General features: G+C 40.1%; 1 protein-coding gene across 3 annotated transcripts in view; it reads left to right on the forward strand.

The window, feature by feature from the left end:
* Window positions 1–7,059: 7,059 nt before the first annotated feature.
* Window positions 7,060–18,568, forward strand: part of LOC112944504 (prefoldin subunit 3) — a 39,635-nt gene continuing 28,126 nt past the window's right edge. For all 3 annotated transcript variants that reach the window (XM_026035957.1, XM_026035952.1, XM_026035953.1), the window contains exons 1-6: window positions 7,060–7,198; window positions 14,013–14,155; window positions 16,682–16,757; window positions 17,528–17,630; window positions 17,816–17,909; window positions 17,993–18,104. In XM_026035957.1, coding sequence (XP_025891742.1) covers window positions 7,069–7,198; window positions 14,013–14,155; window positions 16,682–16,757; window positions 17,528–17,630; window positions 17,816–17,909; window positions 17,993–18,104 — 658 coding nt within the window. In that variant the 5' untranslated portion in view covers window positions 7,060–7,068. The remainder of the gene's footprint in view (window positions 7,199–14,012; window positions 14,156–16,681; window positions 16,758–17,527; window positions 17,631–17,815; window positions 17,910–17,992; window positions 18,105–18,568) is intronic.

Consider the following 18,568-nt stretch of genomic DNA (forward strand, 5'->3'; position numbering starts at 1 on the left):
CATTTCCCCTCCGCATCATCAATGAGCCAGTTTTGTCCCTTTCGCATCCTGAGAAAGAGAATAGGGCCATTGCCTTTATCCACCCCTTCCTTGGCAACTCTTACCCTTCCTGGCCACCTTAAACTAAATGTGATGGATGGCTGAAAGCTGAGTTAATTGAGTTCTTGTAAATTTTGTGGGAACACATGATCAAGCTGAGGAGAGAGAGGTTGCTAATGTCCTTGTTAAGAGAAAGGCAGCGGAATGAATTCAGCTCTGGAAAAAAAAAAAAAAAAGTAATGGGAGCCTCGACCTTATTAGACATCAGAATATCCACTCTTTAGTCAAGGTTTCTCTCTTGTGTGGATTCTCTGGTGTTTAATAATAAGGTATGAACTCCCATGAAGCTCTTCCAGTGATTAAGATGTAAGTGGCTTTTCTGATGTCTCATAAGCACCAGTGTTCTGCTGCAAACTTAAGAGAATTCAGCTAAAAATCCCATCAATCACAAGACATAAGTACATAGGAAGTTATTTATGGGTTTATTTACTAGTTCTGTTGCTCAGGGTGCTGCTTGCTAGCTTTGGGATTTTACAAAAAGCTGGATGAATGGAACAGAGGGAGATGCTGGAAAGCCAGTGAGCCAGATGCCCACCAGCCATGAGGTCCACAGAAGCCTTGAGAGGAGATGGCAGAAACCCTACGGCTGCCCAGGGTTAACTGCACATTGTATAAAAATACATTTCCTGAGCCATTTTTTTCACTGACATCAGCTCAGTCCTTGCTTCATCAGCAGTGACGGGTAATTAAGAATTTGAGTTTTAAACACTTAGATCTTTGCCATGCAGAAATTCACCATTTACTTCTACTTTCTTTCTTCCTTTTTGGATCAGCTTTTCAAAGGTTTGTAAGCACCTAACAAAATAGTGAGATGCCTCGAGGGCTCTTCAAAAGTGCCTTAGCTTGTTCTTCCATATCTTTTTTGAAAGCCTGAATAAAATATATGTGCCCTGACACACACACAGTCCTGGCACAAGCAACGCTCATCCTGGGGAGTCCCAAAGCCAGCAGGGAGCTGCGGAGCCCCTGTCATCAAAACAGAACCAATCTTCAAGACTAAATTTAGGGACCTGAATTTGCGTGAGATTCCTTGGTCAGCTGTCTGCTTTTCAGAACCAAATTCATAGGGTAACAGACCAAAGTGGACCAGGTTAAATAACTCTACTATACTATTTACATTATACTGTGGTATTTATTTTATTTCATGTTTTAAAAGACATTGAATTTTAAAGGCAAGTGGAGAAGTCAAAACTTTAAGGAATCTTTGTTACATGGTCATCACCAAAAATCAGAATAGCTTCTTGACCAAACAGAAACTCTCTGAAAAGGGGACACTTTAGAAATAATACAAAAATTGTCTCCAATATGGCCTTATTGGCAGTAACACACCTTGAAGGAATAAGATTGTCTGAGGGAAGGCACTACGAGATGGCTGCTCAAAGCTGATGGTGCAGGGCAGGCTGACTCTCTGCCTACCAACACTTAGGGAACTGTGGCATAACTCCAGAATTTTTTTTGTTGCTTTGCTTCTCCTTGTATTTTTTCTTTTCCTCTTTCTTTTGTCCCTTCTCTGTACAGAGTCAGCAATTTAAAAGTTTAGTCTTCAACAGCAATTTCAAAGGCAGAAGTTGGAGCGCACTGTGAGACAGGCCAGTGCTGAGGCCACTGTTTGTCAACAGGAGCACTAGGGAAGGAGGAAGCAGAGGAAATGTGACTTGTCCTCATGTGACAGCAGAATGAGAAAATTAATGTGTGGCTTCTAATAATTATATGCTGAGGAGCTGATTCTGTGCTTCTGGAGCACTCTGAAAAGGGGCTTAAAGGTACCACAGGTTGGGTCTGATTTTGTTCCTCTGGTCAGTACTAAAACAAACTTGATCACAGCCTGGTGTCACTTGGCCGTCCTGAAAAAAAAAAAGAGCTTTATCCTAGCTTCATATAGACCCAGTCCAGTAGGGTGAAGAAGGTCATAGGAACCCTCATCAAGGACTGAATTTGTTGTATCTGAAGCAACTTCTCATGGTTTCACATACAGCAAGCTGACTATCAGCTTTTGCGTTGTTACTCCTCCTTCCTTTGCAGCTGGTGGAATCAAGGGAACACCTTTAAAAAAGCTCGCCTCACTACTTTAGCCATAAATCACAGATGGACATCAGTATGTTTTCTTTTTTCTTTCGTGTCTCTGAACAGAAAACAGTCAACTAGGAGGCTAAGGTTCTTAAAATTAATTTTTATATTTTTCAAGACTTTTTAGAACATAGTCATATCTTCTGCCTGCCTGTTTCTCTCCTAGAAACCTATGACTCTGTTATACAATTTCAGCAAAATCTAACAGGAGTAAAAATCACAAAGATATTCTGGTTTTGCAGTTTTAATGGAATACAGGGAACCAGAGGAAATGACTATTTTTATCTTTACAGAAAGAAAGGCTGTGGCGGCAACTCGCCTCTTATCAGGTATCAGCGTGTTCAGAGGAAATCAACCTCAAAAGAGCAGTCGTAGCAATAGGAAACCAGGCTTCGCTGCCACTTCTGCTCACAGCATTACAGGTTTCCTTCCCTTGGGGGAAGAAGTTGTAACAAGAAGTTTTTCAGATATTTAACCGTCCCAGCTACAGAAGCTACTGTGTGAGAAGCAGCTTCTTCACCCTTATAGTTGCACTTCAGTGGAGATGCCTTACATCCATCAGCAAAAAAAGCTACCTGCATCAGCTTAATTTTCTTGGAACTGAATTTATAATAATAATAATAATAGTAATAATAATAATAAAAAGAAAACTGGCAATTTTTATACTCTGGAGATCAGAATCACACTATTTGGAAGAGTATTTAGTAGTGACTTCTATCTCACCTCTGTTTACCAAAACAGCAGTCATCGTTAAGGCAGGCACTGCACTATTTTGGGTTCAACGCTGTTAAGCAGATGGTATTTATTGACAGAACTACTTCTACATTGTTTGTATTCTTGGGGCTGTAGGTGTTGCCAGACTGAAGCACTACTCATTACCAAAAAATTCATTTTACTGGAAAACCATCTGTGTCATTCAGCTATGGCAAAATCCCAGAAATGTCCCATTCTCTCTGCCACTACCACCTCCCCAAGGCTATTTATATGCTAACAATGTCTGGAGTCTGTTTCCTGTCTCCTTTCTCCGAAAACCCTAATCACTTGCCCTATAATAAACACTAGGCAGCATAATGAATGACCCAAGAAGTAAATGGAACATATCATTTTCATTTTTTCATCCATAAAAATATGAACCTAAATCCATAGGTGCAGGAAGAATGGATAAGAAAGAAAGATTTGCTAAAGAGATGCTAAAATGCTAAAGATGGTGCTAGAAGATGTTCCCACACAACAGGGGTAAAAAGAGAGGTAAGGGACGCCATGGAAAAGTACCTGTTTGGTGTAAATGCAAGAACTGCTAGCTAAGATTTGCTGTCAGTCTCCTGGCAGAACACAAGAAGCCAAAAAAGGGCTTCGGAGAACAACAGGCTGTTGTTTAATCTGTATGTGCTCAAGTGACTTCTGGAGAAACCTCTGCCCAGCTTGTGGCACTGCAGGAGCCACGTAAGAGAGAAACATCAGCCTGAAAAAACACTGACCCTTATCTCCTGACGACTAAATCACGCGTGTCGCATCAGGGAGCTGACGGAGAGGTGGGTAAGGTTTCATTCCAGCCCTCCTCTTAGTCTATGCACATACCTCTCCACTACATTTCTATGCAACAATGTGCGTAGCTAATTGTGCACATTTCGTGGCATCACAGGGCAGCCCTCTATAAACGGATCTCTAATTTAAGATAATCAAAATACCTTGTCACTCCACCCTAGAGGGTGTGTGGGAGCTTATAGTTCCTTGCCCTTATCTGATTCTAACTGTGTAGTTTTTCACCCAAACACTCTGCTGCTAATAGGATTAAGTTTTGCAAAAATGTAGACTAATACCTTAAGTATATAAGTAGATGATGAACAAGATTGGCTTGATTTCTTTCTCTTTTTATAACTCTTTTTATAATCAGTAAGAATTCCTTTTTAACCCACAGCTCCTGGGAACTGTAGGATGAAAGAAGTGTTTAGTGGAAGAGTGGAACATCCCAAAGAAGTGTGGAACATCCCAAAGAAGTGTAGGGCTAAACTGACAACAGTTTCTTTCAAATTATTTGTAATATTTTTCTCACATAACTAAAAACCAATACACTTGGAAGGTAAAGTGTTCTGCAAATATCTGTTTTACAGTGTATATATATACTGGGTCGTATAGACACCCAGTATATACAGACTGGGTGTCTTTAGACACTAAAGAGTAGCTTTAGTGTCTAAAAGGCAGCAGTTTCAGACAGATGTTTCTCTTGATATGGGGGTATTTAGAGAGAAATAGCATAAGTTCATGTCTTTAAGTCATCCACAGTATGCATAATATGGCTCGAATTTGGAGCAAGGTACTGGTTTGATTACAGAGGGAAATGTGAACAAACATTTGGGCCTGACCAGCAAATTCAGTAAAGGCAGAGACATTTCAGGCCAATGGAAAATGCTCAACTTAGGCACTTCTGTGAAATTTAGGCTTTCTGAAATAGAATAAAATAAGAAAGTCCCTGTTGGGGGTGGAGTATGGCTGCTGTGCTTCAGCTCACACACTCATTTCGAAAGAGCTTCCCTGTTTGGACAAGCCCCAAGAGATTTAGACATATTTAAAAGGCTTATTTAATCTTTCCATCTCCTCTTTTCTTACTGTTTTGATGTTTCCTCAGGCTTTGAAGATTCAAGATTTTTTTCCAGAAACAACAAGTCTTAAGGCAAAAATCAGGCAGCTAGTAATTTGCTGCTGCCAGCAGAGCTAAAGATGCTGTAGCATTTTCTGGTACAGGAAATGTTCAATATTTTAATATCAGTGACCATGTTTTAATGTATTTATGTCCTTAGGGTTATAGAAATCATTCACTCAGAATACTCTCCACCCTAGATCACAGGACTGCTAATATTTCCACTGCACTGTCATGATTTTCCATAGAGTATGTAACTGTATGCACCTACTTAAGTATAAATTGATACCTGTCTTCAAGATAACATCGGGTTTGAAGACACTCACTGAAAATGTTACGTTTGAGAGAGAGGGAATGTCTCTTCCTGTATTCAAGCAGGGTCTTGTACAACTGAACTTGTCCTCACCAGAGCCTTAAGGTTTGGCTGAAAAACAATTAATGATCCTTACAGCACCAAGGAAACTTCATCATTGTCATTTGGGGAACAGAGTCTTTGGAAATCTTAATGCCCAAAGATTAACAGTGTCACAAAACCCCTTCGGGTGGATACATGGAATCAGAGAACATAATACACATTTATTATACAGGATGGGGATGGAATTCAGTCTGGAATCATAAATTGAAATTATGACAGTACTTCTGTGATGTGCAAGTTACAGGAATGTGCTATCACATTATTGATATAATTGGACTCTCTTGTATTGCAAAACCCAGCTTGCCTCACTCTGCTAGATGATGAAAAAGGGAAATTTCTCATTTTCCCAGAAGCTCAAACTTGCTTTCACTGAGGTCAAAGAGCATGTAGTCCCTGGTTGTCAGCGTTATAACACAAAGTTCTAAGTCAGAAATTTTCTTCTGAAGTGCTTTTTCTGTCTCTTCCTATTCTTGTAAGAACTTCCATTTATGTGGATTAGAAGGAAAGCGAACTTACAGAGAATATTTTTAAAATCAAGCCCAGCTGACTCCTCTTAGAGAGCCAGGTCTCACAAACCGGACTCCCGAATTTCTGCTCCAGAACAGCTCTACTACGGACAATTCCCTGCTCATTCCTGTAGCTTGCTTTAAACCTCCATCATACTTTTAACCACCTAATGAGCTGATACAAGAACAGCCAGCCTGGAAGGATCAAGGGAAATGCCAGGCAGCTGCAGAGCCTATCATTTCTAAACCGTTTAATTCCCCTCACAAGATATCATTAACACTGGTGGTTGTTTGAAACATACTCTTGGTAACAGTCCAGTTCTAACAGGCAGGTCTCCCTATCAGAGAAACCACTATCACCCCTGGCAAAGGCTGCAACTGCTTTCCAGTTTGCTAGCAGGAAAACAGTGAATGGGTGAATTTATGTGTATTGTAAACTACCATTTCCCCCTCCCTTCTTTGGTTGGATCTGTCATCTGGCTCTGGTCCTGCCTGAGTATTTGTTTGTTGTTGATTTAAATAAACAAGAGCCGTATGCTTGAAATGAGGTCAATATGGTTGCTGTTAAATAGGTTTCCAGGCTCCCCAATACAATTTGTGCCCAAGTTTCTTGCGCCGTTTCTCAATAGGCTGGTATATGAGCAGGAGTTCATCAGAATTAGGAGGAGGAACTTTACTTTCCTCCTCTGGGCAAGCGACGGATCCAAACAGGGAGGCTGCGCTATTCTTTTAATATATGTTGCTTCTGGGAGCCGAGGGCGGCAGGCAGGGGCTGTGGGGAGGGTGGCATCTGCCTCGGGGGTAAAGGCCCCTCGGGGGCTCCCGCCACACGGGGCGCAGCCGCCCTACCCCGCGGCCGGGCCCCCCGTTCCTTTCCTCAGCTTCTACCGCCGAGGACGCGGCCCGGAGCGCTCCGAGCTGCGGAGCTCGGAGCGGCGCCGGGGGCAGCGCGACCTCGCAGGCAACGGCGCGCGGGCCGCGAGACGCCAACGGCCGCCGCGCGGCGGGGCGGGGCGGCCGCGCCGTCACCTGACGCCGCCGCCGCCATTTTGTCTGGGAGTGGAAATGTGAAAGGAAAAGCCGGAGCGGCGACCGGGGGACGGAGGCAGCGCGGGGCCGGCGAGCGGCGGCTGCCGCCTTCCTCCGCGCCCAGCACCACCGAGCCGCGAGGGCGCCGGAGTCGCCTCGGCGCGAGCCGCACAACGAGCCGGGGACGAGCCCCGTGAGCGGAGCGCGGCGGAGGCGGCGCCCGCCCAGGGCCCCGCGGCCGCCGCTCGAGGGTAGCGGGGGTCGGCGGGGCGCTGCGCTCTGGGCTCGGCGGCGTCCCCGCCGCGCGGAGGAAGATGTCGGGGCAGTCGCTCACGGACCGCATCGCGGCGGCGCAGCACAGCGTCACCGGCTCGGCCGTGGCCAAGGCCGTCTGTAAGGCCACGACCCACGAGGTGATGGGCCCCAAGAAGAAGCACCTGGACTGTGAGTAGGGGCGGCTGTTGCAGCTAGGGGGAAAGAAAGAAAGAAAAAAACCGATCGTTTTCCAGCCGCGTGAGCGTTTCCCAGCTGTGCGCCCCGGGGGCAGCAGCGCGCGTTATCCCGCACCTGGGGCAAAGGTGGATTAAGCGCGCTGGTTTTATTGCTGCGGGCACGAGGTTTCGCTCAGGAGCGCTCCGCTGGCGGCCGGGAGGGCTCGGGGCGCTCCCGAAATACCGTCCTGCGGCCGGGGCGAAGCACCTGCGGGAAGGAAGTGAGGGAGGAGCGGGTCCGCACCGCTCTGCCAAGGGGACTAGGTTGCTGCCAGCCTCATCGACTAACGCGTTGGAGCTCATTTCTCTGTGCTAAAGAGTGTAACCGGCCACCCCTAAAATCTCCCCGGTGCCAGGGCTGTTTCGATATGTAGTAGTTGACTGTTTTCTGGAGTAGCTGTTGGTGCCGCTGTAATGTGCAAAAGTGCGTTGTTGAGTGCCCCAAAACCTGCCCACTGTGCGGAACTGCCTGGCACTGCCCATGACAGGGAATGTCGCGTGTGAGTGTGGGCTCGGGAGAGCAAGGAAGGAAGGAAAGCAGGGAATGGCACGTTGGTTTCCCCCAAGTCAGGGGCTGGTAGCAGGGCCAGACTCTTTTGGGTTGATGGTACCAGAACTCTCTTAATTTCTCCCAACAGGAAAACTGTGTGAAGTTGTCTGAGGAGAGTTTGTCACTCTGGTGCTGCTGCGCTCATCTGTTAACATGGATGTGTTTATGAGAGTCTTTCAGATCAAATAGTTAAAAATTAAAAACATGCAAATATTTATTTTGCTATAGATCCAAGTGACTGGAAGTCAGCAGCAGTAGTAAATATTGCAACTACTTTATTGATATTAAAACCCTAAGTTTGGGTAATGTACCTTTGATTGTTCTTTTTCCTTTAAGATACTGCTTTCAGTGCATTGCTAGTTTATCTTGTGTTATTTTCTGCCTCTGGTAGAACAACTTAATGAGGTAATCCTGACGTCCAGAAAGGGCAGCACAACAGGAAGCCAGTGTGGTGGTATCTTGCTCAATAGTTTACAAGTTTCTGAAGGTTAGCAGCAGTAGTGTGCGGTTTGAAGGGGGGGGGGGGGGGGGGGGAGGACGACTCTGAAAGTAGTGTCACCTAATATAACTTCATAAAATAAAAAGAATGGAAAACTTCTCTGTGTAATTTGAGAGCCACATAAACGGAGAGTGGGTTGTGACTATCATTCATTTGGATATTTCTTGATATGAGCCTTTTTTTAGAGCTGCCTGTCTCCAGGACCTCCTGTGCTGAGTGAGTTCTGTGTCTTAGTGTAACTCACTTTCTCTGACTTCTATCCAAGCCAAATAAAAAGTATATTATTCTAACTGCTCATCTGAAATGGAGCAGCATTTCCGTGAAGTGAGTGTGAAATGTGGTGCTACCAAGATCTCTGTAAGAGGTTCTAAAAAAATCCCAGTGAACAGTAGAAAATGTTCATCAAACATATCCAGGCTTCTTCTCAAATATCTGCCAAAATAGCTAGATTGAAGCCTTTGTGTGGCACTTGCTTTTTTTTTTTCTTGTACACCTGCACATAAAACTTGCCTGTATTAAGTGACAGCAGGTAAGATAGTTTGTGTTATAATCTGAGTGTATATTCAAAGATGCAATGAAATGCTTTCCAAGTTAAGTAAAATGTAAATTAAAACTTGACTTGAAATTAATCCTGTAAGTTTAACCTTGGCCCTCACATGTGTGTATCATTAAAAATCCTGCACCATGTGGTATTACTTGTAATTGCTGCTCAACAAAACTTGACGAAGAACGTTGTTTGAGAGTTGCTACAGTTGCATCAAGGAACATAGGGGAATTTCAGTCAGTGCAATCGGTTCAGGTTCATTTCTAAGATTTGCCATATATCCTTAAATTAACACAGTAATAAAGAAGAACAAGCAACTCCTGTTTAATTCATATACTGCCCAGTTAAGTTAATGGGAGAGAAAGTAGTTAACATTGCTTATTAAAACTTAAAACTACTATGCATATAAAGGCTTTGGAATCCTGTCAAAAGTGGTAATCTGGGTACTCTAGTGTTATGTAGCAAAATAAGACTGCTTTTTGATGTGTGCAAAGAGGTTAAAGTTCAACTCTCCGCCAAATCATTGTGTATTTAAATTTTTGCAAGTAATGTCAAATCGGCTGTCACCTTTTCGGGGTGTTCTTGTATGTCTGCCCATTCCTGCTCTGGACTGGCAGAGCTCATGACTGTCTGGTGCATTCTGATGCAGTGTGGTTTTAGGAAATAGGCAAGTTGGGAAACAGTGCAGACAAATGCTCTTAGGCTCAACTGGGAGGTGAGACTGCTTCTTTCATTTGAAGCTCTTTATTAAACTGTGAAGCTTTTCAGGGCAGTAATTGAGGAAACTTCACTTGAGTCAAGAAAAAAAAAATAGAATTAATGTTGTTGGAATCTGTAAGTCTACTTTCATTTCATAGTTAATAAAGCTTTTGAAAACGTTTTATGGGTCATTTTGTATCCTTGTTTAGTAGGGAAAGAGTAGAATAGGAGATTTGAATTGTCTTGCTTCTAGTAAATGTAACTCTGTAAGACCTTACAGATTTAGCTCTTATATAAATTAAAAGGTTGCTGTCAGATTTGCATTATAAGCATATGGACGTAATAGTTGTCAGTCAGGTACTATTTCTTAATTAAGCTTCCAGCAAGTAACCCTGCATTTTTTAGGCTGCATTGGGAAGATTTGTGTATGTGGTTTTCTTTTGCTTTAGTTTGCATTACAACTTCCAGATAAGAAAAAGTCATTTTCTACAGACTGTTGGGGTTAAAGTACCCACTGTTAAAATTCCTGCATCTACTTGCCTTGCAGCAGTTTCAGTTCTGTGACAGGATGGAAGAAATAGAGGAAATGTTAAACAAATGCAGCTGCCTTCACTTGATATATGTGTAATTCTCTTGTAAGATGTATTTAAGAACCAAGAAAGTGTTAAGTCCTGTTGTTTAACAGTTGAAATAAGTCAGTTTTGTGATTGACTAAGAAAGTTGCAGAAGACTTGGTTTTTTTCATATTACTTTTGGATTTATGCGTGCTCTTCTTTGGAGAGCACTCTGGCCTCATTAGCCCATGTGCCAGTGTTTCACAGGAGCCGTGGAAGAGAAGTTTTGAGTGCTCTTCGGGACAGCAAGACTTCCATGCCTCCATCAGGCGAGTTCCTCCTCACTGCTGCTCTGGTTAAAGCTGTTTGATTTTGCTGCGTGGAAGTATGTTTAGTGCTATGCTTCCGAATCCTGTGCTAGAAATAGCAGCACAGTTGCACTTGCAGTCGAAGTGATTTCTATAGGTAGCTGGCAAAGTGCTTTGAGTTGTGAAATGTTTACAGAAGTCCTGTGATATGAAAATAAGCGTCACTTGCCCTCTGCACTTCATTTAATTCCTGGCTGCCAATAGCTTTTTCAAGCTAATCTGTGTTATAGTGACCCAGCTGCTCGTCTTTCAGATGCCTGTGTGTTCACTTATACTTCCAGAGAATAGTGGTAATAGACTTTCCAATTTCCTGCTTTTGCAAATTCATACTGCTGTTTCTATGTAGATATTCCCATTACAGATTTGAAAGAATCATACTAGTGAGATGATAGTTGCATTTTTGTTACATATCTCAAATATTATAATTTCAATATGTTGCTAGCTTTCAACAGCACTACTACTACTAACATTTTTCTTTTACTTTACTAGCCTTATTAGAGAGTTTTAAAATTTGTACAGTACACTTTTATGAAAGGCAAGCTGTGTTAAATTAGTTTTTCAGGGACACTTCTGCCTGAGCAGATGTTCCTTAGCATTGGCTGCTGTTGGCTTGTCCTGTCAGGGAGGGTCAGAACCACAGCCCTCTGTGGCCTGAAGCGATAAGTGCTCTCAATGCAAGTTGACCTCAGAGAAGCCAGTGTGTGTTTTGATTACTGACTGATTAGCGTGTGAACTCGCCCTTTGCTGAGGTCCACCAACCTCAAGCTTCAGCTGGGCAATGAGTAGCCCTGTGTAAGTGAAATACTACCTCTTTCATATCTGCTAAAATGGTGAGACTCTAATATTATGCAAGTAAGAGCTTAACCCTGGGAAACCTTGCTCTGCAGAACAGCTGGAGCTGTGCTCATCAGTCGCACAAAACCGTGCTGCAGGAGTAAGGATAACATATGAACTAGTCAAAGGCACTGGTCCTGTCAGCCTCTGCTTTCTCACTGTCACATGGCAGAAGCCATTTTTCAGTCTTGACTACCAGAACAGGAGGCAGTTAGCAGTTTTGAAAGCTGACACCTTGGTGACTTTTTTGTAGTGATAAACCATTATGATGGTGCGATGAGCAAGGTGATTAATTGCAACGTTTGTTAGCCACGATATAAAATGATGATGGCTGAGCAACACTGCAAGAACACGTTTTATAGCAGTTTTAGATATGCCATTTCCATGTTTTCAGCATCCTTTTAGCTTTTACTGGAAATGTCTCTCCTGTCAGACCTTGCCTGAGGGAGCATGAGAAGACTAAACTCTCCATAAGATGTTCTAGGAAAATAAGAGTTAAATTTGGTGTTTTTATGTGTGGTGTTCTGTCTTTTTTTATCTGAATGTCCCTGACCAGTTTCGTGTATTATTTAAAAATATGCTACATGTTGTATATGTATATAAAGTACTTAACGTTTAGTTTGTTTGGTGGTCACGTGGAAGAAAAGACCGTGCAGAAACACTACTTTCAATAGGCTGTGTGTATTTGTCTCTTTCCTGGGAAGTTGAGCTCCTTTATGACTTGTAACAATTCAGTAACATTATTTTAGTCATAGAGCCTTCAGCTAAAGGAAAAATACTAAACTAATTTTTTCAGTAATGTGTTTATAACACTTGCTTATAAACTAATTTGATTTAGGAGAACTGTTATTTGCCCTAATGTATATTGAGAGAATTACTTAGAAATATCGTAACAAAGTTCTCATTCAGTAAATGAGACTTTTAAGATTCAAATTTTCTCTGAGCATAACTTGCAGAACTCGATTGCTTCATTTTATGAAGTAGTAGGTCTTTATGCATTGCTTAGACTTCTGGGAATTTTAGAACACTTTATTAGATATTGTGTCAGATTATAATCTTTAATAATACAGCTGTTAGTGGTGAGTAACAAAAGAGTTGTTTCTGAGAATCTTTATTTTTTGAACAGTGGAATATTTTAATACTATTTAGGAATAAGTTTTTGATGTATAGCTTGCTTAAAACTTCTTTTCAGGGTTTCTCACTTTATTATTCCAGCATTTCTGTGTATTGTTTATAAAGATGAAAGCTTTCATCATAGCTTGAGTTTTCTACCTATTATAAAACCTGTGGCATCAGTGTGAATAAGTAAATTAATAAAGACTATTTACAGTATCTTCTGGAGGCAAGAGATTATGTAAAATTCTTCACTCTTGAAGTTTTTCTGATTGTTAAGTTATTCAAAATAAACACTAGTGAGCTTTAATCATAGGACTTTTATGTTACTATTCAACAGAGTTGTAATTAGGATACATACATAATGCATTTTGTGCACCAGAATAGATAAAAATGTTAAGCATAGTCTCTAAGGCATTCTGTCCTGAACTGTCAGTACATAATCACTGAAATAATGTTTAAATAGCTTAATAATAATAAGAGGTAGCAGAGTTGATTGGTTCAGTGATGTTCACATCTCAGCATTCAGGTGTTGCCCAGCTTCCTGAGCAGCTACCCTTTTTCAAGTAATTAAAAAAACAAACAAACAAAAACGCACAAGCAGTGATGCTGCTTTGCAGCCAACAGGTGGATCAAAAATTAGTCTTATATAACTAAGCCACAAATGAAGATTTTTCGAATGGGTGTTTGTTTTAATAGTCTTGCCTGGTCCTTAAACTGTACTTTGATCACACTTGAGCCATATTTAGCTCAAAGAGAGAATAGGCATCTAATAGTAGGGTATGTTTTGAGGTGTTTAGAATAGTTCTGGATTTACTACTATGCTCCTTTCTCAGCAAGTGCTTTAGCTACTGTTTTCAGACAGTTTTTTTTATCCCATGTAGATGCTGTTGGAGCCTCTTCTAGGTTTGTGCCAATAAATACTGTAGAAGACTGTATGACTTCTGTCTGTGGCCTTAAAAGTTCATGTTTTGTTATTGAGTTATAATCTGTCTTTAACACAAAGAATTTTTATGCAGAAGCTTGAGACCTGTTGTGATTTGCAACAACAGAAACTTACTTTAGTGTTTTTCCGTTTAGATGAGTAGAAAGTAGTGTAGACTCTGTTTTTTTTCTCTTTAAATCTCACAGAGAAGAGGCTTAACACAGATTTGTAGTATTCCACTTACTGTCCCGTATGTCAGTACAGCAGCTTATTTCCCAGTTGTAGGATACTTGCTGCCTGTTGATCACATGTGATGTGGTGTCTCATCTTTTCTCTTCACACTTCAGTTTTGGCTATACTGAGTGGCTTCAGGCAGCTGGACACCCAGAATATCTACATTGACTTTCAGGCTATAATTTGAAGCTAGAGATTTTGCTGGAGCAGGTTATTTACTGATGAGGTATTGGTAAAATTGTTGGAATGCCTTTGAAATTCCTACTTCTGTCAGTAAAATTCACTGGATTTAAGCAGAGAATGTTTATTTTGTACTTACATATATATTTGACAAGGGAGTAATTGAGATACTTCCAGTATAGCTCCTTTATGTGAAAATACAAAATAACGTGATTATCTACTTTATGTCTCATTGTAATGCTTTGACATTTTTTTTCTTTAATTTAGATCTGATTCAGTGCACAAATGAAATGAATGTGAATGTTCCACAGTTGGCAGACATGCTTTTTGAGAGAACTGCAAACAGTAGCTGGGTTGTAGTGTTCAAAGCTCTAATTACAACACACCACCTCATGATGTATGGAAACGAGGTAAGGCATAGTTTTGTTAAGGGCTGCCTGACAATATTTTAACAAATTGTCTTGCTTGATTGATGAAGTGTGAAACGTGTGCTTTTTTTCAAAAACTTTCCCCCCTACCATAGTCTCTAAAGTACCTCCCCAGGGAAGATAGAATGCTTGATGATTTCAGTACTGGAATACTGTAGAGTTCGTGATTTGATCTCAGTTTACATCATGAGGGAGTGCTGGACTGGCCTTTCTAGAATAAAGAGTTGAAAAATTTCGAGTGAGCTTTACTTCATTAGTCTAGTGTTTATCAGTAAAAGTACAGCAAAAGTGTTAATGCTACATAAGTATGTGGGCTGCCTGTTGAGAGATGAGAATATTTATTGGAATAGGACAACTAGAATTTGCTCTATAAAATCCTTGTTCAGTAGGCCAAGTTGTCCTATGTTTCTGCCATTAACAGCATCAAAAACTGTTTTCTGTTATACTTAGTTCACTTAAATTATTTCAGTAGTGCTTAAGTTCAGTGTGGTTTCAGAAATGTCCTCATATGGTACTGGAAATATAGCCTTTCTTACACGGTCCAGTAATTAAAAAATAGATTTTTGTCTTGATCAAGAAGCAGTTTACTTATGTATAGCTATTCCCTTACCTACAATAAGGACTTGAAAGTTACTGGTAATATTGGAATGACACATCTCAGTGATATTGCTTCCTGCACTTAAACTGGTCTCTAAAGTTAGTGTTTCTTCCTTTCTCCAAACTTCTGGTGACTTAATGAAATGGTCCATAAAACATAATGTTTTCCATGTTAACACTTCCCAATGTTATTTACATGCTTACATTCCAGTTAGAGAAGAGAATAGGCGGAATTTAGGGAGGGATCAGAAATGAACTCAGAATAAGGCTAAATTAAATTTTGTATATCAGTATGTATTGTGTATTTCCATGTCTTCAAAGAAAATTCATCTCTACACTGAAGTTTGAAAGAAAGGTCAAGAACTGACCAATGGGAAAAGAATTTGGAGCTCAAAGTTATAGACTATCAGTCAGTATCCATTTGCCATTGTAGCATTTTGTAGTAGGACAAAATATTTGAATTTCTTCTGTACAAAGAGTGTTCCCCATTTTTTTGAATGGATGCATTTGAAATTTAAACTCCTTTATGCCTCCTAAAGTCTTGTAGCTGGAACGCTACTTTTGTGAAACTCCTTACTTAAAAGATATTAAAGGAAGGATTTTTTTTCTTAAAAAAAAAAAATGCTGAACTTCACTTTTAAGTGCAGAGAAATACACCAGAAAGTCAGAACAGTGCCTGAACAATTGCTACCTTGCAGTTCCTTGTTCAATATGACTACCTATTTCTTTTGAGTTTTGGGTGAAGGAGGCTAAAAGTCTTCATACTTCTGCTTTACGCAATGCAAAACTTACTTAGCAGTAAGCCCTGGATTGCAGCAGCATTTGTTGATTGTCCCCTTCCTGTAGAGTGTCAGTTGCAATAGTGAACATTTTCTCCTGACTGATCAAAATCATTGCTGCTTGGTAAATTGCTCTTTTCTGGACCTCTCTATTCGATTTATACCTTGTGATTGGTAACAAATCTGAAAACATTGGTGATCAGGATTTTGTGTGTGAGAGAAAGTTGTTTTACAGTCCATGGTAAAGCACTGAAATAAACATGTTTCATGCAAAAATGTCATGTAAAATCTTGAAGTAGATCTAGCAAAACTGCACATCACAATATAAACCCTGGGTATTCAGAAAGACTGATCTGTCTGACTGTTTCCCCTGCATATTCAATGAGAATGCTTATTCAGAGAATGTTTCAAAATGGTACCTTGTTTGCATCTGGGATTGGCATTTGAAGGGTGATAGTTATCCTAGACCCTCCTAGAATATGAATCAGAATATTAGTTTCAAATTTCAAATCTGTATATATACCTCCTGAATATCACTGTTCTGTTCCATCCAAATCATTGTGCAACTGTTTCTCCTCCATGTCTCTCTGAATGCAATAAGATTTACAAAGACCAGATAAAACACTTCCTCAAGAACAGAGCACAAAGTTAAAGCTATTTTACAACTCAGTGTGTTGTAACCATAGTCTGTCTACACCAACTTTAGTGCTCTTATTTAGTTTTTTTTTTTTTTTTGTAACTGTAGATACTAATTACTCTTTAAACTTAGTAACTAAGCTTGTTACTTACACAGCTGCCCTTTGGGAGCTGGGTTTTTTCTTTTCCAGCTTCTGAATTGCAACGCTAACCTAAGCAGCTGCCCTTAGGATTGCTTGCTTTTCATTCATGGGGAGTAAAGCCATCTTATTTAAACTAAGTCTGTATTTTTGCTAAATACCTAGCAATACCCTGTATTTTAATTCATGGTAATAGGTGTTGTTTTTTCTTCTTCTTTTTTTTTTTTTTGTCTTATAACCAATTTGTATTAATGGAGGTTACTGAAAACGGTTGCATGCAGTTTTCTCTACTGTGCTGAAACGTTTTAACTCTCAAAACAACAAAAATGATGCTCATTTTTTTTCTTTACTTACAGCGCTTTATCCAGTATCTTGCATCCCGAAACACATTGTTCAATCTGAATAACTACCTAGACAAAAGTGCCATGCAGGGTAAGGATCCGTCATTGAAAGAAACAACTCTACTGTTTTTTTTTTCTCCCTCTGTTCAGTACTAGTAGCTGTGTCACTGCATACTAAGAGAAAAATTATTCTTATATGAAAGTGCTATTAGTCACTAGAAATCTTAGAAAATGTAGGAAATCTTAGGAAAATGTAGGAGTTGCTGAGTTACCAGGCTGAGTTCTGGAAATTTGTCAATAGTATATGTATTGTGTGTTTGCAGGGCTATAAATTAAAGTGAGCTCTTAAGCTCCCTAGAATAAACCTGATGAACATTAAAACACTGATTTATTTTGCCATTGCATTTAATGTTTCAGGAGTAAATATGGACTTCTGAGGTGTAAGGAATGGTAACTGACTGAGAGTGCTGTATCACTGACGTTCCTGAGAGGGCTCCTGGTTACTTATCACTGGTCTTCGTGTGGGTTTTGAGGCACTGCATTTAAATTAGTGAAGTTTTTGATGTTTTATCAGGAATATATTTCCAGAATGATTTCTACATCACGTATCAAGAGCTGCTTGACAATTGCCTAGTAAGAGAAACTGCCTACTGCATAAAAAAATACCACTTTTTTTAGTCTTAGCAAGTTGGGAAGAATATAGATGTAACACTGCATCTCAAAGTGAAAACAGTGGTGCTTAAAACTCTGGAATGTGCCTCTGTCTTTATGGTTATTGAAAAATAGACAAGAGAATAGTCCTGGAAAAAGATGTCAAGTGTACCTTTTCAAAATGTCTAACCTAAAATGCTTCATTTTTAGGCTATGATATGTCTACCTTCATTAGGCGACATAGCAGATACTTGAATGAAAAAGCACTTTCGTATAGACTTGTAGCAGTTGACTTCACCAAAATGAAAAGAGGGTAAGATTGTTAATGCTTCCCCTCGCCTCTTCCCCACCTCGATACTGGGAGAAAATGCCAGTTGTCCTTAAGCTTGTCATGCGTTGGTATTGATTATGATCCTGCAGAGAATATAGCACTGTTGAAAAAATATAATATGCTGAAAGTTCTCAGCAAACAGCAAATCTGTGTTTCCAACTCTGTAGGATAGATGGAGTGATGAGAACCATGAATGCTGAAAAGCTTCTGAAAACCCTTCCAATCATACAGAATCAGCTTGATGCACTCCTTGATTTTGATGTAAGTACATTAGTTGTTTGGTAACACTTGTTTTGAAGCAAGGTCTTTAATACTAATTTACTATTTCTTTTCTTTCTACACAGGCAAATCCAAATGAACTAACAAATGGTGTTATAAATGCTGCCTTTATGCTACTCTTTAAAGATTCCATTAGACTTTTTGCAGCATACAATGAGGGGATTATTAATCTCTTAGGTATGTGTGTGTGTTTTCTTTTTATGTTTAGTCGTTGAACTTTTGTTGAAGCTATTGACAGAAGTGAAAAATGTACACAACTTGACTAATTCCTTAACACATTGTCTCAGATTCACTACCATTAAATGTAGTCCTTAATAGTCTGAGTGACAACAGGCTGAACTGTTAGTTTAGCTTTTTTATTATTTTTATTACTATTATTAATCATATGGAGTGGTGTGAAGCGGTCTGAATAGAAACAATAAAATATCATGAATTTGCAGTGAATACCTTTTGGCAGTTGTACTGTAAAAGTATTAGTGAGGTATCTGGTTTGGTTTTCTTAAACTCAGATATTTGCAGGCCTGTCATAGACAGGAACATTACTTAATTTTGTATGTTTAATGTAGTCACAGCATGATTAATTTCTGATTTCCTAAACTTTATTGATTTAGTTTTTAGACAGTTTCTGAATCTACATGAGC

This window comes from Nothoprocta perdicaria, unplaced genomic scaffold, assembly GCF_003342845.1.
Source record: "Nothoprocta perdicaria isolate Ctin4 unplaced genomic scaffold, notPer1 scaffold_17, whole genome shotgun sequence".
NCBI lineage: Eukaryota > Metazoa > Chordata > Aves > Tinamiformes > Tinamidae > Nothoprocta > Nothoprocta perdicaria.